This window comes from Triticum urartu, chromosome 6, assembly GCF_003073215.2.
Source record: "Triticum urartu cultivar G1812 chromosome 6, Tu2.1, whole genome shotgun sequence".
Taxonomy (NCBI): domain Eukaryota; kingdom Viridiplantae; phylum Streptophyta; class Magnoliopsida; order Poales; family Poaceae; genus Triticum; species Triticum urartu.
In genome coordinates, this window is record NC_053027.1 from 364,584,724 (window position 1) to 364,609,015 (window position 24,292).

General features: G+C 47.9%; 2 protein-coding genes across 2 annotated transcripts; both read right to left on the bottom strand.

Moving 5' to 3' along the window:
• Positions 1-3,567: 3,567 nt before the first annotated feature.
• LOC125513523 (DNA mismatch repair protein PMS1) lies at positions 3,568-17,450 on the bottom strand. The gene is made up of 12 exons (XM_048678654.1): positions 17,117-17,450; positions 16,684-17,007; positions 15,159-16,382; positions 14,318-14,562; positions 14,109-14,235; positions 13,147-13,215; positions 12,964-13,037; positions 12,363-12,428; positions 4,892-4,995; positions 4,625-4,806; positions 4,328-4,427; positions 3,568-4,104 (listed from the first exon to the last, which is right to left on the bottom strand). Exons 1-12 carry the CDS (start codon positions 17,336-17,338, stop codon positions 4,094-4,096), a joined length of 2,748 nt encoding a protein of 915 aa, XP_048534611.1. The 5' UTR covers positions 17,339-17,450; the 3' UTR covers positions 3,568-4,093.
• Positions 17,451-19,150: 1,700 nt separating this feature from the next.
• LOC125517547 (cysteine-rich and transmembrane domain-containing protein WIH2-like) lies at positions 19,151-21,308 on the bottom strand. The gene is made up of 3 exons (XM_048682749.1): positions 21,148-21,308; positions 20,912-21,050; positions 19,151-19,525 (listed from the first exon to the last, which is right to left on the bottom strand). The coding sequence occupies exons 1-3, from the start codon at positions 21,197-21,199 to the stop codon at positions 19,480-19,482; spliced, it is 237 nt and encodes a 78-aa protein (XP_048538706.1). The 5' UTR covers positions 21,200-21,308; the 3' UTR covers positions 19,151-19,479.
• Positions 21,309-24,292: the final 2,984 nt, after the last annotated feature.

The following is a 24,292-nucleotide window of genomic DNA, read 5'->3' on the forward strand; positions in this document are numbered from 1 at the left end:
AATTGTGTTTAGGGCAGAACAATACCGAACCTAATATATGCACATGAGGATTTACCGAAATTGTTGTTCGTTGCTTCCGGCCTCTTTTAAACTTGACTAGATAGGTATTTTTGTTATGCTTCACCTCTTGCCATGTTAACCAACATTTAATATTGTTGTTTACCCCCCCCCCCCCCGGGCCAGTGCTCCTTTGAGTGTTGGTCCAACTGAGCGATGTCCGGGGCTACCGGGGGCAACTCTGGGCTGGCCTACCCGACGTCTGGCTCATCTGAGTGTGCCCTGAGAAAGAGATATGTGCAGCTCCTATCGGGATTTGTCGGCACATTCGGGCGGTGTTGCTGGTTTAGTTTTACCCTGTCAAAATGTCTTGTTGTACCGGGATACCGAGTCTGATCGGAATGTCTCGGGAGGAGGTCTATTCCTTCGTTGACCGTGAGAGCTTGTGATGGGCTAAGTTGGGACTCCCATGCAGGGATTTGAACTTTCGAAAGCCGTGCCCGCGGTTATGGGCAGATGGGAATTTGTTAATGTCCGGTTGTAGATAACTTGAACCTTAACTTAATTAAAATGAATCAACTGCGTGTGTAACCGTGATGGTTTCTTCTCGACGGAGTCCGGGAAGTGAACACGGTGTTGGAGTTATGCTTGACGTAGGTTGTTCTAGGATCACTTCTTGATCATACTTTTATCGACCGTGCTTTGCCTTCTCTTCTCGCTCTCATTTGCGTATGTTAACCACCATATATTCTAGTCGCTTGTTGCAGCTCCACCTTATACCTTTACCTTACCCATAAGCTTAAATAGTCTTGATCGCGAGGGTGCGAGATTGTTGAGTCCCCGTGGCTCACGGATACTTCCAAACCAGCTTGCAGGTGCCGATGAGACCGTGCAGATGACGCAACCAAGCTCAGGAGGAGCTCGATGAAGATCTTGTCCTTTGTGTTGTTTCGTTCTAGTTGATCAGTAGTGGAGCCCAGTTGGGGTCGATCGGGGACCTTGTCGCATTTGGGGTCCTTCTTTTATTTTGGTTCCGTAGTCGGACCTTCATTGTATTTGGGATGATGTAATGCTTTATTCATGTATTGTGTGAAGTGGCGATTGTAAGCCAATTATGTATCTTTTTCCTTATGTATTACATGGGTTGTGTGAAGATTACCTCACTTGCGACATTGCTTTCAATGCGGTTATGCCTCTAAGTCGTGCTTCGACACATGGGAGATATAGCCGCATCGAGGGTGTTACAACCTCCTCAACCATACCAATACGGCTTGCAAGGTTCTGTAAAGCACTCTTGCTTTTGAGCACTCCATCCGGCAACTTATGAATTTGACACCATGTTTTCAATCTGTCTAGCTTGACTTTTTCAGGGTTTGAAAACCCATCATACTCCGCCATGATTAGAGCAAATCCATGGAAGTCCCAGGGCCCTTGGTGCATGGCCTTGTTCCAATCGCCAAGACAATTGAATTGAATCGAGAACAGGTTCGCATTGATTCTTCTCCATACAACGGCCTGGGCAGGGTTCCACGCCGCTTTCATATCCCCTATCAATGCACTCTGACTGAAACTCTTCCCTGTCAAGAGCCGGCCAAGTGCCAACCACTTCGGTTTAATCTCATTAATATCGATCTCATCTTCCCAAACTAGGTCATCCGCCTCATCATCCTCTAGATTCAACCTCTCCAAGATTTTGCTGGTATCCTCCATCTGCTGACTACCTGATCCGCTGCTATTTCCATCAGTCGCCATGCCGATTCCTCCAAACCTTAGATCACAGGCGATTGCTTCACCAGCCACTGCCGCACGCACAACAAGAGGTAGGGGAAGGTCGCGTGTGGGGAATTTGTCGGGGAAACAATGGTAACTCACGGCAGCTACGCCGTAGCCGTCGGAGGACTGGAGAACCCTAGGGACGAAACCTAGGGGGAAAAACTTCCTAATGGGGACTGAACATGTCTTGTCCCATACACTGTTCACATCTTGATTTGTCTTTTTTGTTTCTTGATGTGTACTTTGAATTTGGATATGAAATATTTATTAAAAAACTACACTGTTCACATTTACAAAAAAAATGATTTTCTGTACCGTTTGAAATTGATTGTTCTTTTTTCAAATTGGGGCCGTGGGAGCATATTAGTGAAAGACCTTGACCATTAATTGATTAACAAAATATGATGTACATGCATATAATTTAGATCACTATTTTAGTGACCAAATCCCTCTCATATTTCTTTACAGAGGGAATACATCATAGAAGCTTCTCTTGAATGGTGAATCCAATAACTTTTTTTTCGAACATGTAACTAATGCCTTCGGCTCGCTTCAATGTTTGTAGTTGTCGATAGGTGGTCTACGGATCTGGATGTAATTTTTATTATTTCTAGTGTTCATTGTACTATCATGATTGAAGATGAGTAGATTGAAAGTTTTTTCCGCAGAAAAAAACTAATATTTTGTTGATCAAATTACGGATGAGAATCCGGAGTAGCTCGTGCTGCTTAGAGATTTCTTCTATAAATATATGCTTTCAAGGGCTAGTCCTGAATGACCTTGTTTTTTTTTGATTGAAATACATGCGAGACTTGTAAATCTGAACCGACCGGAGGGAGTATGGGAGTATACATGTCGTCTATTTCCAACTCAATAAAAAAACATGCTGGCTATTTATTTATTTTGGAAAATTTCTAATCTATTTATCGTACAATGAATACTAAAAAAATTACATTCAGATCCGTAGACCACGTAGTGACGACTACAAGCACTGAAGCGAGCCGAAGGCGCGCCGCCCTCATCGCTCCTCCATCGTCGGAGTCGGGCCCAACTTGTTGTAGTAGACAGTCGGAAAGTCGTCGTGCTAAGCCCTATAGGACCAACGCACCAGAATAGCAACCGCCGCAGATGAAGAATACCGTAGATCAGAAGGATCCAACGCGAAGACACACGAACGTAGACGAACAACGACGAGATCCGAGCAAATCCACCAATGATAGATCCACCGGAGACACACCTTCACACGCCCACCAACGGTGCTAGACACATCGCCGGAACGAAGGCTAAACGGGGAGACCTTTATTTCATCTTCAAGAAGCCGCCGCCGTCTTGTCTTTCTGAGCAGGACACAAACCCTAGCAAAACTAGAAAAAATCACTAAAAACGAAGCCCTCCCGCTAACCCTTGCCGAGATCCACCGTGCCCCATGACTCTAGGGCCACCGGAGAGGAGGCGGATTGCAGCAGCACCGGCAGGAGGCAGGAAGCCAGAAACCCTAGCTTTTTTGGAGGAGGTGGCGGCTAGAGATCTAAGCGGAAGTGCACCTGTTGCCTCCTCTGTTTCTTGATCCTGCACTAACATGCCGGCTATTTACCACATTCCCTGTTAATAGTCAATTTAAACTAAGTGGCTACGTCAGCCTGAGATACATACATGCACAAAGCGTGAGCGTGTGTTCGGCAACATACGCAGCAAACTTAGCAGGCTCAAAAAATACAAACTGCTCGCCAAGGAGCAGGAAACCTTCTACAAATTCAAGCCCTGTTTGGATTATCATTTTACTTTGAAATACCCCTGTAAAAAATGCATGCCTTGCCTCGTCATTCTGTTTCCAGCTCAAAATTACTCAGTGGCCGGTATGATACAGGCGTAAGTTAAACACCTCCGCATTTGATTACACCGTTGACCGTTCCCAAGCGCGCCCTCAGGCTCCACTTGGAACTGGTGTAATTTTATACAACTGCATTTAGCTCACAGGTGTATAACAGCAGCCACAACTGATATCCTAGGTGTGTACCATAAATCGGCTGATTACGAGCCTAAACGAGGATACAAGCGTAAACATTACAGGCCTAATACAATGAACCAACCACCTCGGCGTTTTCTAACCAGCCAATGTTTTAAGGAGGGAAAACGATATTCCAAGCGGGCTCTCCGTAGCAGCGGAAAACAAGCCACGCGACGGCCAGTCACTTGAACAATTGTCAAAACGTCACCCTAGATCCTGCGATATTCCCGTGAAGTCAAGGAGTTGCCGATAAAATCCTCATGAGCGTCAATGGATGTTTCTTCCTTTTATGCAATGAAACTTCTCAGCACCGCTTCAATTTGCTTCTGTGAAAACATGAGATATCCTTTATATATTAGATCAAATATGAACAAAAGAGCGGTAAATAGGGGCAGTTGCAGTCATGTACAAGTACAAGATGTGAGTCCAGAATGTTTGGAACTAACAACCACACATTCGGGCTTTATACTACTGGCTAACCACTTGGCCTTGCAATAAACCACCATGTAAATAGAAAAGAATGCTGCAGTGGACTGCACAATCCTTTACCTTTGGACCTTATACTAGTCAGATCTGCAAGATGCCGCATTGTTGGCCTCCCGTGCGGGCAATTCCAAGGTGACCTTAGTCCTGTTAGATTTTTCAGTATCTGAAGTGCAAAAGCAAACATTAATTCATCGTTTGAAGCATTACATCTTTCTGGATAGTGAGTGGCTGCACAAATGGACTAAAGCAAGCATTGGATTATGCTTCTGAAAATACCCAAGTCACATAAAAACTAAACTAATACGTGTATTTTTGAGGAAGGATCTATCTAGGTCACCGCAGCCGAATTTTTGTAATTACCTTCTTCATTTCAGTTTTCGTCAGTGGATCGCCAATCATAGTAGACATTCGGCAAGCCCTCGAAGCAAACATAGCACGAACCCTCGAAGGGCAAACAGAATCAGTTTTATCCATCTTATAGCTACTAATTATTGAACAGTCACCTTGACTGTCAGAAAGCATGCAAATCAGCTCCTTCACATCTAAATCAAGAGAAATGAAAGTAAGTCTACAGTTTTGAGTTTTTTACGAGCGTAAAATCAGACATGGTACAACAATAAGTGATACCTTGAACACCAAATGTAATATTTTTACTAAATGGCACAGCTTTCAAAAGATAATGACTGCCAGGAGAAGCATGCAAATCTTCTGCTAAAACAAAACCATTTTTTCTGAAACAAGGTGACAGAAGAATGTGAGCTACCTAGGATTTAATCACCTCCAAACACTATTAATTCAAACTAGAAAGATACAGCGTGTCTACAGGAGGGATGAAGGACCATGCGTGATTCAAGAATCAAGATGGTATGCACTTATCGAAAATAAATACACCTAGCTGGTGCAATTAATAATTTATCATGCATGAATTGATATTTTCAAGAACCAGATATAAGCAGAAAACTTTTTTTTTTCGAGAAAACGCAAAAAGGCTTTTGCGTTTCATTATATTGAAAAGAGAGAGATAGTTTGTTACATCCTCCTAGGAGGCACCATTACAGGTGAGAAACACAAAGTAACTTCAGTGGACATCCCAGGTCTGTGGGAGGATGACACGCAGGCCTCGAGCACCCGCGGTCGCCCAGAGCGCAGCTTCTTCTTTGATCTTTGCAACCAAGACGCTAGTCGAAGGGGTGGCCGCATTGAAGACACAATCGTTGCGATGCTTCCAGGTCATCCAAGGGATCAGCAGCGTCGCGGATGTAAGTCCTTTGCGCATCAGCTTGGGCGTGGTCTGCCGCGCCGTGTGCCACCAGGTCGACAGGGAGTTTTCACCATTAGGCGCGCTGCAAGGAAGGTGCAGCCAAGACAGGATGTCGTGCCAAATCTGCTTGGTGAAGGGGCAGTTCATGATCAGGTGGTTCATCGATTCCGGCATCTGATCACATAGCGGGCAGCGAGGAGGGTGCGGCAGTCCGCGGCGAGCGAGACGATCAGCTGTCCAACAGCGTCCCAAGCTAGCGAGCCAGTGGAAGAACTTCACTCGCGGGGGGGCCCAGCCTTTCCAGTTAAGTTTCCATGCCGGGCAGGAAGTAGAGCCATGGAAGGTGGCGAGGTACGCGGACTGGGCGGTGTATGTGCCAGCAGCATTCCACTTCCAATGGAGCTGGTCTGGATCAGCAGAGAGTGATATTCTCAATGGCCCTCCAGGTTAGCAAGTATTGGCCAATCTCTTGAATGCCAAGGGCGCCATGAATGTCTGAAGCCCATGTGTGCGCCTGAAGGCCATCGGCCATTGTTCTTATTTTGCGGCGGCGCTTGGGGATGAGGGCGTATAGCTGGGGGGCGATCTCAGAGATGGCTTGCCCGTTGATCCATCGGTCTTCCCAGAACAATGCTCGCCGACCATCGCCAAGGACCATGGAGGTGGACGCAAAGAAGAATGCACGTTCCTCACTGGAGAACTGCAGATCGAGGCCAGCCCAAGCCCTGTTTCCGTCCATGCGCGCGAACCAGAGCCATCTGGTGCGCAAGGCAAGGCCCGTGCGCTCCAGGTCATGGATGCCGAGGCCGCCTAGGCGTGTAGGGCGGCAGACGCGGCGCCAGTTCACGTGGCAGTTGCCGCCTTGAGCCTCGGTGCGGCCAGCCCAGAGGAAGCCTCTCTGGATCTTCTCGAGGAGTTTGAGGACTTTCTTCGGCGGCGCGAGCACAAGGAGTTGATGCAGGGGAATTGCACAGAGCACGGATTTGACAAAAGCGAGGCGTCCAGCCTTGTTCATGAGGTGCGCCTTCCAAGTGGGCAGCTTCCCGGCAGTCTTGTCGACAACGGGTTGTAGTTGGGCGGCAGTCGGGCGTCGCAAGGTGAGGGGGATACCCAGATAGGTGATGGGGAACTGCGCGATGGGGCATCCCAGCGTCGCGATGGCCAGAGCGACCTCCTCGTCTGCGCAACGAATCATCGTGGCCGTGCTCTTCTGGAAGTTTACCCGCAGGCCTGAAGCTCTGCCAAAAAGCTGCAGGATCTCTCTGACCGCCAACGTGTCGCTAGGCGAGGGGTGGCAGAAGAGGATGACGTCGTCGGCATAAAGCGAGATGATGGGGATCGCACGACGGGGGTGCAGCTGTTGCAGGATGTTGAGCTCGGCAGCCCGGCGAAACAAGCGCCCCAACGTGTCGACAGCAAGCACAAAGAGCTGCGGTGACACCGGGTCGCCCTGGCGGAGTCCACATCGATGCCAGATCGCCGGGCCAGGCGCGCCATTTAGGAGGACTCGGGTGCTGGCCGACGAGAGCAGGATGGCGATCCAGCCGAGGAAGCGATCACCGAACCCATATCGACGCAAGGCCTCGAAGAGGAAGGGCCATGAGACGGAGTCGAAGGCGCGGGTGAGATCAAGCTTGAGGAGGATGCGCGGAGTTCCCAGCTGGTGGAGGAGGCGCGCCGACTGTCGCACAATCAAGAAGTTGTCGTGGAGGCTGCGTCCGGGGATGAAGGCGTTCTGGATGGGACTGATCAAGTCATTCAGCTTGGGCGCGAGGCGGAGAGATAACACCTTCGCGAAGATCTTGGCGACGAGGTGGATGAGGCTGATGGGCCTGTAGTCAAACAGGCTGGCAGCGTCGGCGCGCTTTGGGATGAGTGTGAGCAGCGCCTGGTTCAGACAACTGAAACCTCGTCCACGGAGCGAATGAAGCTGCTGGAAGGCGCAGACAAAGTCGTGCTTGACGACGGGCCAGCAGGATCGAAGGAACTCCGCGGTAAAGCCGTCAGGGCCGGGCGCCTTGCGCGCCAGCAGGCGTTTGATGGCTTGCCAAATCTCATCTTCAGTGAATGGGGCCTCCAGGTCGTCGAGGGCGGCCGGCTCGATGAGATGCTGCAGGTCAAGGGCGCAATCTCGAGGTCGATCGGTCCCGAGCAGAGAATCTCGGCCATGTCAGTCTGGTCGGTGAGCACGACGCCGTCAACCGATAGGGAGTGGATCCTGTTCTTCTGCTTGCGATAGGTGCACTGGCGATGGAAGAAGGATGTGTTGGCGTCGCCGTCTTTGAGAGAAGAGATGTGCGCGCGCTGTCGAGCCAGAGTTCGCTCGAGCGAAGCGAGGCCAAGGTATGACAGCTTGATCTGTCGGCGGAGCCAGTCCTCGTGGGGCGTGAGCTGGCGAAGCTCCTGGGCCGAGTCAAGACGCAGAAGCAGCTCGCGCGAGATCACGAGCTGGTCGCGGATGTTGCCCACGGCGCGAGCGCTCCAGCTCGTGAGTCTGCGCGCGGTGGCCTTCATGCGCCGCATTATGCGGCGGAACGGGCTCGGGTCGTCCACCGAAATCCAAGCAGCCGCAACCACGTCTTGGAAGCCGGCAATGCGCGTCCAGTATTCCTCGAATTGGAAGCGCCGGTGCACCGGGGGCGAGGGCGAGCAGTCCAGCATGAGCGGGCTGTGATCAGATACAACCGAGGCAAGGCAGCGAAGGTGGCACTCGCCGTGTCGCTCCTCCCACCGTGGTGCATAGTACTCGGTCGAGGTGAACCAGCGTGGGCGGGGTCTGCTCATTTGACCATGTGTATCGTCGGCCATTGAGGTAAACCTCCTTAAGCGCGAGGTCGTTGATAACACGACGGAAGCGCCCCATCATGCGTCTGTTAGTATTCCCGTTGTTCTTGTCTTCGTCGCGGTAGATCAAGTTGAAGTCTCCGCAAAGCATCCAAGGGACGTCGCAATTAGCACGGACGTCGCGGATTTCCTGAAGAAACGCGATCTTCTCCTGGTCCTGCCGCGGCCCATATACAATGGTCAGCCACCAAGGGGCGTCAACGCTCGATGGAGTCGAAACCTGGGTAGTGAGCGTGTTGGGGCTGAACATGTGATTGTCAACAATCACCATCCTGCTCTTCCAGGCCAGCAGGATACCGCCGCGAGTGCCAATCGCCGGCAGGTAAACAGTCATCAAAGTCCGAACCAAGCGTTTCGAGGACAGTGGACATGTGGATGACTCCATCTTGGTTTCCTGGAAGCAGACGATTGACGCGTCGGTAGACACGATCAGCGAGCGAATGGCGGTGCGCCTAGCGCGGGTGTTTAGTCCGCGCACATTCCAGACAATAATCTTCAGGCCATAATCCATAAAAGCATGATCGACACAGGGGGCACAAGCGCACAGCTAGGCCTCGATCGGCCTGCCAGCGATGACCGTAGTAACCGGTGCGACAGAGGGGTCGGCGGGAAGCTCGCGCCCAACTAGTGCCGCAATGGCCGCAAGGACAGTCTTGGGGATCGGCGCGGCAAACATGTCATCATAAGCTTTCATGGCCTCCGGGGTGATCGCCTGATCCACGTCAACGACGCCGAGCGTGCGCAGTATTTGCACCTGCGTGCGGCGTGCGGCAGTGGGCGGTGCCCCGGTCTTCGTCTTGGCCGCGGTGGCTGAGCGCCCGCGCCGAGGTTGGGCGAAGCTCAGCGGCTGTCTTCTCGGTTTACGGCCCGGAGCGGGGAGGACCGAGCTGAGCTGCCTGGTGGCCGCGACGAGAAAGTCGCCAAGGGTCCAAGAGCTTGTCGAGGGGGCACGCGGGCGGCTGCGGCGGAGCGTGACAGGGGGGGACGCGAAGCGTGTCGCACTTCCGATGGTCGGCGTTGGCGTCTGGACTACATCTTCATCCAATGGGTCGTCAGCGAGAGGGCCGGAGGGCGGTGGCCTGGGGAGTCCAAGTTTTGGGGCCTTTGAAGGATCTGCAGTTGTGTGTGGGCCGCTCCAGGGCTTGCGGGCTGGCCATCAGGCGCATCAGCAGTCGGAGCAATCAGCTGGCCATGGGTTGGCGGCTGGGCGGCACCAGGTTGGAAATCACGCGCGTCTGCCCGCGTGGATAGATCAGCATGTGGTGCGGCGGCGGTAGGCGCTGATGTGCATGAACTGACACCTTGTCCCGACAAAGGGTCATCATCCACTATGTCGACGGGCGGCGCCATTGGTTGGGGGTCCAGGACCGCGCTGCAGGTGGGCTCAACAACAGTCGTCGTGCCCACCAGGTCGCTAGGCGACGCATGTGACGGGGCCGCGTCTGGCCCGGTGTCAGAGGTGGGGGGGGGGGGTTGGCGCCAGCAGTTGGGGGCCAGATGGGGCAGCGACATGCGTGTCCCCCTGCTGAGGCGATCTTGTCGGGGGAGTTGGCACCAGTGGTTGGGGGCCAACAGGGGAAGCGACATGCACGGACTCCCGCTGAGGCGATCTTGTCGGCCTGGGATCTGCTGCCGCCGCAGCCTTGGCGAGCGCAGTCTCCTTTCTTTCACGCTTTTTCTTTCCTCCCCTCTTTCCTCTTTTAGCTTTGTGACGAGAGGGGTGGCCCTGGGTGCAGGCGGTGGGCCAGGCGTCCATACATCGGGCCGGCGACGGTACGGGAGGTGGCGTGTCTGCGCGCACGGCGGTGCAGACTCCGGACCAGCGATCGGCGACGGCGAGGCCGTCAGCGCGGTGCTGGCCACGGAGGTGCATCCAGCTGGCAGTGTCGACAGCCATGCCGTCGGCACGTCCCTCCTGAGCAGCGGCAGTGCGGCGGCGCTTGCGGCCGCGGCGACGCGAACGGCCGCGTCCGGGGCCCTGGCCGGCATCGACATCGCCATCAGCCGCCGCACGCCCGTCACCCGCGCCATCTAGGCGAGCTGCATGACTGGAGGGGGCGCGAGCTCGGTCGACGTCGGATCGGGCAAGGGCGATGGCGATGGGGTACATGAGGGTGGTGACCGTGGGGGCGGAGGAGGCAGTGCGTCCCGGAGTGACCTCGACGATCTCCAGCGTCGCAGCGCGGCGGATGTCGGCAGGGTCGTGCGCGCGACCAGAGAGGCGGAACGTGGCCAGGTCGGCGCGGGAGCGCGTCTGCGGATGGAGGCGCTCAATCCAGACATCGGTCCCGAGGATGTGCTCCGCCGTCGCTAAGTGCCAGGCATGGGCGGGGATGCCGCGGAGCTCGAGCTCGACGCGGTATTCGAACCCACCGGAGCCGGCGTGGGCAAGTTTGCACCATGGGCGAAGCGACAGTGAGAAGCGCGGGCAGCGGATGTAGTGGTCGCCGTTCATGCGGTCCTTGGAGGCGCGGGAGCCGAAGATGATCAGGAAATCTTCCGGCTTGTGGAGGTGGGTGGTGAAGTCGCCTTCTTCAAAACCGAAAGTGGAGTAGAGGAGCTCAGCGACGTCGTCGGCGGACACCTGGGGACGAGTCCCAGCGTTGGTGGCCACCATCGCCCGGCTGAGCACCTCCTCCGCTTCCTCCATCTCAACGGTGCGCGACATGATGATACGCGCTGGTGCAGCAGCGTTCACGTGCGCGACCGGAGCTGGGGCCGGTGGTTGGGGGGCGACCTGCACAACCGGAGCAGGAGCCGGTGTCTGGGGCGCGGCAGTCCGCAGGGCGGCGGGGGGGTCGCGGCCGGCGTGGTGCTCAGCAGCCCTTGGGGCGGCGGGTGGAACGTGCCCAGCGCGGCGGTGGAAGTCGTCACATCCACGGGAGTCGTGGCCGGAGATGAGGCACCGCCGGCAGCGAATGTCATTGGTGCAGTCGCGGACGCGGTGGCGGGGGTCGAGGCAGCGGAAACAGAGCCCGGCAAGCTCTTCGGGGGACGGGCTGCACTGGCGACGGGCTCCGCGCAAGCTCGCGGCGAGGCCGACGTCGATTCCTGCGGCGCGGTTGCTGGTAGCCGTCGGCGTCCACCGAGGCGCCGCGCGAGACTCGGTGCACCTCCGAGCGGGGGCCAAGGCGGGCGGAGGCGGGCAGCCTGGGGGCCGCCGGGGCAGGGCCGCTGGGCGCCGGCGCGAGGACGATGTCGCGGACGGGCGGAGCCGGCGGTGGGGTGCGAGCGACGTCGCGGTAGGAACGAGAGGGAGCCGCGCTGTCCGACCCGGAATCAGACCAGCGGCTGTCGCCGGAGGAGACGCGCTCGCCGGAGAGGGAGCGGGTGGGTGAGGGGGGGGGGCCATGGCAGAGCGAGGGAGGAGGGCTACCGACGTGGAGTCGACGGCGGCGGGGCTGGTGGAGAGGGGAGCTAGGGGAGCGGGAGGGGCGCTAGGAGCGGAGCCATCACGCCATAAGCAGAAAACTTCCCCTTGAAGAACAAAACAACAACAGATGTATGGATATCATAGGTTATGTGTTACTCCCTCCGGTTAAGTATTAGCTGTCTAGGTAAAGTCAAACAAAAATATTTGGATCAGATAATTGAAAGCACATGTATATATTAGTCTCGGCAAGTGCTTTCGCAGAATGTATTTTTACTATGGATGTCCGGAAATCTGTTTCATGTAGCTTGGCAAGGAAATTTTGAATCATGGATACCACTTTTAACGGGTTTCATAACAATGGTCTTGATAGAAATAGTAGTCAAATTTGTAGTTTGAAGACCATGCCCATGTCCAAAACAACAGCTTTTGGGGAAGAAACAGTACTTCACATGTTCTTTGAAGAACCATATACTGAATTTAACTATAACCAAACATCTGTCAAACAGGCAACTGATGGTTACTGCATTAAAGACTACACATTTCAATATTAAAGTTGTTAGATACTTAGATCCACGTTTTGAGCAGTCAGAACCAAAGTAGTAGGACAAAAGGAAATGTACCTGATAGTGTTCATGTGCATAGATACGATAACTTCTTCCTCCGGTGAAAGTTCAAGTCTCAGTGGCCTAGCGTTAGAACACAATCAGAAACCCTCCTCCAATGCAAGAGAAAAAAAATGCTACGGAAGGTATGGATAAACGTGGACATTGTAAAGTCATTCCTTGAACTACCCTACCATAACCATTCACTTGTTGATGTTATTTTTGCCAAGGCAAGTACCCCCTTGGGGGACCAATTTCCTTTGGCTTGGAGGAATTTTGTAGGATTTTCATAGGATAGGATTTTTATAGGAAAAATTCCTTCAGAGCTCTTTGGTTTGTAGGAATGAAATCCTATTCCTATGGAGGAATTCTTCCTATCCTTCACATTTCATAGGAAAATAAACATTAGCCTAGACTCAATGGAAAAAATCCTATGGTGTGAATCAAAGGGCATCTCCTTTTCTATTCCTATGCATAGGATTTGAGATGCATGTCATCTCATTTCCTATGACTTTCCTATTCCTATGATTTTTTAATCCTATGAACCAAAGGAGGCCTTGGTGTTGAGAAGTTCCATGTACAGAATAACACATGAAAATAATGGGGCTTGTTTACTCACTGAAGAAGAGGCTGTATGTTTAACGTTGTTGACTGTGACAGGCTCTCAAAGTTGTACTTCTCATCAGCAGCATGCTTGAGAACATAAAAAAAAACGATATGAGGTACCTTGCGGGGTGCTACTCATATATCTTGGGATTTGTATAATGGTGTCACTGTTACACTGAAAAATATGTAGATGTACCTGATCTACAATAAATAGGTCTTGTTCCAGCTTTCCGATGATAAAACCGAGATTAAACTGCCCAACAACCTGAAGATGAGATAGTTAGTATCCTAAGAAATAACTGCATATAACACAATGCTTTGAATATTGCCACTTGTTTTACAAGAACGATGACTGTCACATTCGAGCAAATAAACAACAAGGCCATAACAACAGATTTCTTGAAAGTAAAGTCCACATCTGCAAGGTGCTTGTAAAATTGTAACAGCAACATGACCCTATGGTACTTGGCAGTTGCCTTGAACAGGAACATACTACAATTCCAATAGATCAAGTTCTCTCTCGATACAACTCCAATAAATCAAGTTCTCTCTGGATACTACAATTCCAACATCTGCAAGGTGCTTGTAAAATTGGAACAGCAACATGACCCTATGGTACTCAGCATACTACAATTCCAATAGATCAAGTTCTCTCTGGATACAACGTATGGCAAATTCTATATGTGGCCACTCCAAAAGCACTGATTGGACATAATATCCAATTTCACAAATCATGATTGCTAACATCCATTATGGCTCCTCCCAATTACTGAGTGCATCAGAACTGTTTTAACATGTCATTTCAGAAAAGAAAAACTAATCTTGCAAGGAAACTAGGCACAGTCATCACCGTTCACCTAAGACTCATTCATCAGGCAAATGGTTTAACAAATATAATGTTATATGGAAACATAATATCCAATTTCACAAATCATGATTGCTAACATCCATTATGGCTCCTCCCAATTACTGAGTGCATCAGAACTGTTTTAACATGTCATTTCAGAAAAGAAAAACTAATCTTGCAAGGAAACTAGGCACAGTCATCACCGTTCACCTAAGACTCATTCATCAGGCAAATGGTTTAACAAATATAATGTTATATGGAACCACTGAAAGAAAATGAGAATATTAAGAACATGGAGCTATTTCAAGAACCTTCATTTCTCCAAAATTATCTTTGCTGAAAAACCTGTCCAGCTCATTGGTGGCTGCAGCTAAATAATTAGATTTTCCCTCGTCGTCATTTGGTACATAATTATCCAGTGTTGCGGCTTTATAACACCTAGGTGAAGACAATTAAAGTAGTCAAAAACCAAACTCCTGATGGCAAAAGAACTTGTTTATAACAACAGCATACGTGTTACCTTGCAGTTTTCTCAGAACAATGGACTCTGTTTTCATGTGATACAATAAAACCGCGTTTTCTTCTTCTCCTAAGCTCATCAATTGTAAACTGCACTGAATAAGATACTGATGTAGAGCACACCGAAGTGTCATTATCATGACCATCAAGTAAAGTTATATTGGACGGTGTATTTGGGGGTTCGGTATCCTTCAAACATTGATCGGGAGCACCAAAATTTGAAAGGCATCGATCATTCTGTTCATCCTGCATTGCAGCATTCATTATATAATCTATCCCACTGAACACATCTCAAAAACAACTGATTTGCGCCAAAACACAGCTTAGCTAATCAAAGAAACTAAGGAGTTGTCGAAAATGCCAGAAGTAGATTCATGATTATTGAACTGCATGCACCAAATCAATTCACCCAAAAGCTTAAACTGATGGAGAAAAGTGGGCAATATATTTCCCTATCTCGACATGGTATCGACGTGGGTTGCAACTATATTTATTAATAGCATTTTGGCCGGGTCTTGAACTCAATATCTCTTGGCTCTGATTACCAAATTGAATTGCATGCACCTAACCATTTCACCCAAAAGCTTAAGCTGATGGGGAGAGACGGGCAATATATTTCAAAAATGATGCCTATAACTCACTAACAGTTCAAAAGTTCACTGTGAACTTCATAATACAATTTTAAAAGGCAGAGATACTTAAGAAGAGTGCTACAAAACAAACAGTTAAAGGCAAGTGGAAGAAGAGAAACAAAAATAAAACAATATTGGCAGCAGTAGTCTAATCTCCTCCAGAAATCTGACTGACAGAACCGTCTCACTGCAAAATTAAATCAGCCTTACCACATCAAATTCTGTACTGTGGACATCACATGGATTGAGGAGATGCGCTTCAGTACTAGGAGACGCAACATTAGGTGGTTCAGAATGCTGTAATGAAACTTCTGTCCTCTTAGGTACAAAAGGTTGTGGAGAATGATCCCACAGGCTAATTTGCTGAAGTGAGTTGGCATCTGAAATACCAGGTGCATTTGCTTCTAAACTTGTTCTTCTCACTTGCCCTGAGCATGTACCTCTTCTCAGCACTGGAGCTTCAGTACTAGGAGACCCAACATTAGGTGGTTCAGAATGCTGTAATGAAACTTCTGTCCTCTTAGGTACAAAAGGTTGTGGAGAATGATCCCACAGGCTAATTTGCTGAAGTGAGTTGGCATCTGAAATACCAGGTGCATTTGCTTCTAAACTTGTTCTTCTCACTTGCCCTGAGCATGTACCCCTTCTCAGCACTGGAGCTTCAGTAATAAGATTGCAACTGTCTTCATGCTTCCTCTTGTTTAGTGATAGAAAGTTCATAAGAGAAGACTGAACAATAGTTGAAGGGGAGGATTGAGCAGCAAGCCCTGTTCTAACATGATTTTCTCTTACTGGATTACTTCTAAAATCAGCACGGGGTCTTTTTGGCTGCTCATACCGCAATGCTGAAAACCAAGGAGATCTATCAACCTCAGTGTCTGGGCTCCTTGGCAAGGGGCTCATGTCTCCAGATGCAGCTCCAGTGGCTACCCTTGTCGCAGAAGAACTTACTTTCTGATCCTTCAGTGGGTCCTGATCATCACTATCTGTGTCTTCCTTGCAGTTATCATTTTCAGGCGATGAAACATTTTCCTTGTCCATTAAATATGTGCTTTTAATAGGTTCATCAACCATAGGGTCATCTTCCTTTACAGGATCTTCAGTGTGATTGACCTTTTCAGGATCTTCAATGTGGTTGATGGAAAAACTGCACTGTTGAGGGCTGTACAGATTTTCAATAGCCTCCCGTAAAGAAAACAAAATAGTATGCTCGGATGAGAGTCCAGGCTTGGAAAGGAAACCTTCTACCTGACAGCCCTCAGAGAGGGCCAGGTTGAAGGGCTCCAGGCATTTGAAAGTGTTCAAACCAAAGACCGTAATGATATTGTCCTTCAGTGAACTGCTTCCTTGAGTTTTAACCACCACCATCTTAGAATTCTTGCCCACAGTATTTGTGCAAAGTAATCTGACCCCTTTGGCAATTAAGGCGTAAGCCTAAAGCAGGAAAGACCAGACAATTAGTAATGGAAGATTATAACAACAAAAAAGAAGTACTCCCTCCGTTCTTTTTTATAAGACGTTTCAAACAGCTGAGATTGAAATGTCTACAACGTCTTATAATAGTGAACAAAGGGAGTAAGTTTCAGCATCTATCATAATAAAACATCCTACTGTGAGAAGCAAAACGTCAAGATAAATATGATTAAGCAGAACAGTTAGGCTTCAACATGCAAAAATTAATAAATTTGCATGTAGCACTTGCAAAGAAATACAGAAAACAAGATGTGAAACTCACATGTAGCAAGGAGATGACTTTCCCGTACTCCTTCCTGATATTCCTACTAAACTCCTTGCCCCGAACCGGCAAGGTGGAGAAGAGTTTCTCGATGGTTACGGTGGTCCCGACTTGCCGTGCAATCTTCCTCTCACTGATCACCACGCCCGAGTGCTCAAACTCCAAATGTGTGCCGACCGACTCATCTTTAGTCCTTGTCTCGACCGTCAGTTTCCCCAATGCACAGAGGGAGCTCAACGCCTCCCCCCGGAACCCGAAGGTGACCACGGAGTTGAGATCGGAGAAATCCGATATCTTGGACGTGTGGTGCTTCAGAGCGAGTGCCTAAGACGTGACGGGACGGCAGCAGCATGGTACGGTCAGCAACCAATGGCAGGCCGGAAAAGGACAGAGGATGCAGAGATTAGAAATGAGGGGTTGCGTTTGTGCGTGCCTGGAAATTGCCGGGCGAGATGCCGCTGCCGTTATCGGCGACCTTGAACCATTCCTCGCCGTAGGCCTTGAGGCCGACCTCGACGGTGGTGGCGCCGGCGTCGAGGCTGTTCTCCACGAGCTCCTTCACTGCGGAGGAGAGGTCGAAAATGACTTGGCCGGAGCAAATCCGGTGCACCACTGTTTTGCCGATAGGCTTTATCGCCGGCGAGGCTCCTCCCATCCCCACTAAACCAGTAAACCCTACCGCAGCTCGACCTCGAGACGAGGGTTTCGTTCCTCCTCCTCCTCCTCCTCCTCCTCTCTCTCTCTCTCTCTCTCTCTCTCTCTCTCCCTTGCGCGCTACGGGCAGAGACCGGCCGGGCCACACTGCCACAGTCGTCCGTCTGCCTCTCAGTTGGGCCTAGGTGTGGGCTTCACCGGGACTCTGGACTCCTTTTTTTTTCGAAACACCGAGTCTGGACTCCTATGTACCCGCTCGCCGCGGCAGAATGCCGAGCAAATGCACATAGCGAATGCAGCTCGGCCGGCCCATCTTGCGGTCGCGCCAGCGACTGTGGCGATAGCGTTTGTCTCTGTTTTTTTTGCTTTTGCTACTTTTCATTTGCTGTTTTCTCTTTATTAATTTTTATTTCCTTTTTTGTTTGTTTTTTATTCCATTTTGTTCTTTTAAATACATGTTGAATATTCTCTCAAAAATTGCAAGAACATTTTTCTAAAACTAATGTGAATATTTTTCAAACACATGTTGAACTTTTTCCAAACACATATTGAACTTTTTCCAAACACATAATAAACATCTTTAGAATACACGGTGAGCAATTCTTAAACATGCGGAGAAATTTTTTCAACCCATGGTGAAGATTTTTTTTAATTCATGAATATTTTTTCCAAATTTGTGAACATGGTGGACAATCAATTAATCAGCAAGCATTTCTGAGAGTTGTTAATATTTTATGAACATTTTGTAAAATGCATGACATTTAAAAAAATCTTGATGCACATATTTTTGAAATATGAAAGCTTGTAAAAAAATGCCTGACCATTTTTTAGCTTCACAGATATTTTACAAAAAATATGCATTTTTTAAAGAAACATGAAAAATATAAGTGCTTTTCCAACCCAAACATGCTAAAAACTTAAACAGGAAAAAAAAGGTTTTTTCAATGCCAATGTACACACTGCTATTATGTAACACGGGACAAATCATAGTTTTGCTAAAACAGAGCAGACCATGTGTTAGTTGAATAAAATCAAGGAGTCACTAACAGGTGGGAAATAAAACATCTATTTTGTATTTTAAGTATAAATAATAGCTGGAAATAAAAATACATGGAAATAAGATTTTAGATTTTTTATTGAAAGTGCATCTAGTCCTTCCTAGTGGGTTTTGATGACTAATTACAAATCATTAAGGGATTAGTGTGTTTAATGAGTATACATGTGATGTTTATTGAACCTAGACTAGAGACGTCGATCACTAAAATTGTGGAGAGCATGAAATACATGGTTTGTCTCCCAAAGATTTAGTGGAGATTTTATAGCTTTCAGTGCCTCAGTGAGTCGCTTGAGTTTTAAGAGTGAGTATAATAAGGTGATGTAAGCGGGATATAAGGGTTTGAATATCATATTATTGTTGAGTTGAAAGAGATATAAAATAAGCAGGTCATAGATTAAGTGTCAGTTATAACGGGGATTTCAAGGAACTTTATGAGAATGCAAGGTGTGCTATGTGTTCACAAAGTAGTACTATGTCTCTCTAGGTTTATTAGTCCTCATCGTATTTTGGGTCAAAGCTTGACCATATATTTGATTAGCAAAAGATTAATGCATGCCACAGATAAATAATATTATGGAATTTGAATTTGAAGGTAATTTTCAATGATATTATTTTTTATACATATAACTTATATTTTATATCAGTTAAAATCATGGTGGAAATATGATTCAAAATACGACGGGACCAGTAAATCAGGACGGAGGAAGTACTTCTTGAACTTCTATGCATGTTGGATATTAGATTGGCTATAAATGATATGGCAACATTATATAGGCAACAACTGACTTACAACCATGCTCTAAGGCAAAAAAGGTGCATACACGTCAAATCTCATATCAATAGTGCAATTTACTAGCATCCTTTTACTTTTCGAACAAGGAGAAAATAAAAAGATGGATTGGTAGCATTTAGCAAGGTAGTCATCACATCCAAACCAACCAAATAATTGATCCCAATGTGAAGTTTACAAACAAGGGGTAGAAAAATGCGATAGGGCCCAAAACATGTAGGCTAGTAGCATTTCGGTAACACGGCACAATTGATCAGTTCCAACACGCGTGAGGATGGAACTTTGGTCTTTGTTCTCAGAAGCAGGCGTCCAAGAGACAACAACAGCAAAGCGCGGCCAGGCTGTTGGAACAATATCATAAGAGAATCATGAGATATAATCAAGGCGAGTTTCTAAACAAAGAAAAAAGAAGAAGAAAATTACTAAATCGACAATAATTAATACGAATCAAAAGGATTGCTATAACCACATATCCAAATGTTGACAGATACGTACAAAACGAAGGTTATACAACTGAGAAGTGGGTTCGTTCCACCTTACATTCTTGTTCTTTTTTTGTAAAGACTAGTACTCCCTCAGTTAATACTGATGTTTATATTAGGCATGATATTAATTATTGAAGGGTGCTAAACATGTTTAACACTGAACACCGGAGTGACTTAAACCATTGGATAGATGCGGTTGAACGCGTATAACCTGTTGGACCTCTGTAACTCGCTCTTTATATTGGAATTCAATATAGAATACAGAAATAGATATAGAGGAAAGCCATTTATTGCCACAAATTGCAAGTTCCCGCTAATTAGGCTAGTTATAGTGGGAGTAATTTAGGTAGTAACATAGCGCATCTCGAGAATTTTTTGCTTATGTGGCAAGTAGTTAATGAGAAGTAGTAACATAAAATGTTACTGTAACATAGCGTTTTTCAAGACAACATGAGTCTACAAACTATTAAATGAGGCCACATATGACACTAGTATTATGTTACTTTGCACTATAAAGATAGTAATTTAGACTAGTGTCATGCATGCATATGACACTAGTCTAAGTTACTCCCCACTATCGGTATGTAAGACAGACGACATTGGTGCTGGCGGGCGCCGGGCGCCGTCTACAAAACACCAGATATTGGTCAAGTGGGGAGAGGTGGGCATATTCCAAGCAATCTGTAGAGAACCAATTATCGTAACACCAGCACATGGTCGCATGTGAAATGCTGAATTTTATACTGCTCTAGAACACTTCACAGCAAATGAATTTGGACGATTTCCAGCTTTTGCATCTTGTCCGTCCGCCGGCCGCCGGAGAAGATATCATCATCATGAAGATCATATACTTCGATCGTCAAGATATCTATGCCGATATCTTCTCGGTTATGGAAGCTACTGCTCTTGATCTCATCAATGAAATCTCCGGGTATATATGAATATCAGGTACGAACAGGTAGGATTCGTACGTCCCGTTTGACCGAGATTAATCATAGGCGCGCCCTTTGCCATTAATTTGCGATTGACACGTCCTGGAGGTCTCGCCGTTTCCACGGTACAGTAGCTCGCGCGTCAAGTCGCCGTCCCTACCCATGGAAACGTGCGCGGAACGAAGCCTAGCTAGCTAACTCGCCGGCGGCGACCCGGGCTGATCTGAGCCCAGCTATACCTAAGTTCCTAACTCTTTGAACAACTACGTAGTTTGGATCGAAATTAAGAGAGAGGAAGTGCCGTACGTACCATCCTTGCATGAAGGAAGGCCCGCTGTTCTGCTGCTGCTGCTGCTGGGGCGGGTAGCCCTGCTGGCCGTATCCGGCCGGCGGGTAGCCCTGCTGTGGCGGCGGGTAGCCGGCCGGAGGGTACCCCTGCGGCGGGTAACCTGGAGAATTGAAGGTCCACGCGCCACGCAAGGTCAATTCTGTTCAGCAGTCGGGCAAAAGGTAGAAGGAGAAGTTGATGGAAGGAGGCTGTCATACCTTGCTGCGGCGGGGCGCCGACGGGCGCCTGCTGCTGGCCGTAGTAGCTCATCTCCTTCCGGCCGGGGGTTTCTACTTTCTGGTCGGTCTCTCGCGCTGGCGCTGTGCAGTTCTACGGCTTGTGTTGGGCCGAGTGGTTTTATAAAACGCGCCGGGAACGTGACTGACCTGGCTGGTGGGGCCGTCTCCACATGTACGTAGCCTCGGGCGTTCGGGGTGGACTTGTCGCTTCCCGCGTACTACGTACCTGCCTGCCTGGCTGCTGCGACGACCACGACTAAGTTTGGTGAGAAGGCACAAAATAAACGAGGCAGCTATGCATGTACGTATGTCCTCATCAGATCCGGTTTTTCTTGGTCGTAGTGCCTGACAAACTTTATTAACGCCGGTCAAGTTTTGCTTCTGGAGCTCAACATAATGAAGCTTTGGTGACAGAGTTGACCCAGCACAGTTGATTTGACCATAGCGTCCCTTTTAGCATCTCGAATCTCGATCGAGCTGCATATATGGGTATTACTCCCTTCGTTCTGAATTATTTATCTTGGATTTGTTTAGATACGGATGTATTTAGACTTATTTTAGTATTACATACCTTCGTATCTTGATAAATCTAAGACAAATAATTTGAAATGGAGGGAGTAGTCAATAGCAAAAACAACCAGAAGCACACATCGATCGTGCCGAGGAATTAGCGCAGGTTGCTGGCAGATTTGACCGAGCGACGGTAAGGCCCTCTCAATTAGCGATGAAAATGGAGTGGATTTTTTTTTACTTTTCCAAAGGAAAAATAAAGATGAAGAGAAAATATGAAAATGAAAATGGAAATCTATAAACCAAAAATGGAAATAAATTTTTTATGTAAAAACGGAAACAAAAACATAATAGTGTTTTCTAATGGAACAAATGTGGAAACAAAAAGTTAATATGAAAGTTCCGATTTTAGTATAGGGCTATGACTACTTTGTAGTTCAACTATCAAACAACATACACTGACACAACAAGCAGAATGCATCATTTGAAGCCTAACTTCTACTATCACATACTTCCTCCGTTCCGAATTATTTGTCACGGGTATTGATGTATTTAGATGTATTTTAGTTCTAGATACATTCATTTCTGCGACGAGTAATCTAGAACGGAGGGAGTACATACTAAACTTGACCCTATACACAATTGTTCAATATTATTATAATACTATGCTAAATTACTAATATCTTTTCCTAATAATAAAGCATGGATTGAGTATGTCGGGTTCACCGTAGCGACTTTTTTTTTGCAAAAATGTCCCTCTTATTTTAGGTATTCAACCCGCAATCATACTCACAAGTCACCCCGAACCGGAAAGAAAAAAAATTAGCCCAACTCGAATTGCAGCGCGCACGAAACCCCCCTCCCATGGATCCTTCTCCATCTCCAAAGGGAGCACCTACAAATCTCATCTCACGTTCGACCCCATGGACCAGGATGCATCAGTCCCTGCGGATCTGAGCCGCCTCCCCCACGCTGGTGTCGGAAGGAGATCAGATGACATGCACGTTTACATGTCACCATGTGTTTTGCGGTCGGAATTCAAATTTAAACATTGCGAAAAAATCTGGAAAAAATCATGCATGTTCACAACACATATTAAGATGCCCCTAAAAAATTCAGATCAAAATTCGAAACATACATCGAGAAACGAAAAAGAGAAACTCAGATGTCAATAGTCTACAAAGAACCATTCGCGAACTATTCATGACAGATTTCTCTTTTTTGTTTCTCGATGTATGTTTCGAATTTTGATCTAGATTTTTTAATGGTTATCTTAATATGTGATGTGAACATGCATGATTTTTTAGATTTTTTTGCAATGTTTAAATTTGAATTCCGACCACAAGGCACAAAGTGACATGCAAACGTGCATGTCACCTGATCTCTGTCTGCCGGTGTCGTGTCGCATCCCCTTGCACTGGCGTTCCGCCCACCCCTCGCCTTCCTCTGCCCGAGGCCTCCCCGCCTTGCCTCACTCCTCTCCAGTCGTCATTGATGTGCGACTCCTCCGACTCGGGTCCTCATGCGGTCGCCGCCGCTAGCCTATAGCTCAAAGACTCAGCTATGTCTCTATGGGCAAACTTCTACTCAGTTTTTTCCTAGGAGTGTAAGTGCATCTAGTGCCACCCCGAGTTGGTTTTGGAGTATTGACGACAAACCTAGTTGAGGGACTAATATGTTTGTGAGAATTGCAGGAAAACATAGGTAGAAGTCCCTCATTGATTCGGTTTTACTACCAGAGATGACCCCTAAAATGTATGAAGACATTGAAGACAAAGGTGGTATATGAAGATATTCACATTGAAGTCTATGACAAAAAGAAGACACGTTATGAAGCCTATGGAGCTCGAAGACTTAGATCTTTCGTAGTTCTTTTTCTTTTGTGTTGAGTCATAGGAACCACCGTACTGTTAAGTGGGGTCCTGGAGAACCAGTCAGAATGACTGAAGTGATGCCTAAATCAAAAACCTATGTCTTCGAGTGAAGACAATGAGAGCGAATCTTGTCCAGAGCCGGACAAGTCAGCTTTGCTTGTAGCCCAAGCAAAGTTGCCATGAGAGTTTGAAATCTGACCGTTGAGACACGTGTCAGTTCCTTAGTGACCCAGGGTCATTTCAGACAAATCAGGTCGGGTTGCCAAGTGGCTATAAATAGCCCACTCCCACAACCATAAACGGTTGGCTGCTCAGATTTCAGTGCACGGCTTTTCTCGTTTGAGAGCAACCCACCTCGAAGCCTTTGAGAGAAAATTCCTAGTGAGGAGAAAACCCTAACCACCTAGAGCCAGAGCAAATTGGGCATCACTTGAGTCTTCTTGTCTGTGATCTGAAGACTTATTACACTTGAGGACTGTGAATCCTCCAGACGGTTAGGCGTCGCGTTCAGAGCATCCAAGAGACATTGTGGATTGCCAGTGAACGAAGTTTGTGAAGGTTTGGGAGTCTACCTTGAAGACTTACCAGAGTGATTGGGCGAGGACTAAGTTACCTTAGCTCAAGGAGAATACGGTGAGGACTTGGTGTCCTGGACTGAGTGTTCAGGACTGGGTGTCCAGGACTATGTGTCCTAAGGTTTAAATACCTAGCCGCTTCAACCAGACGTACAGTTGTCACAG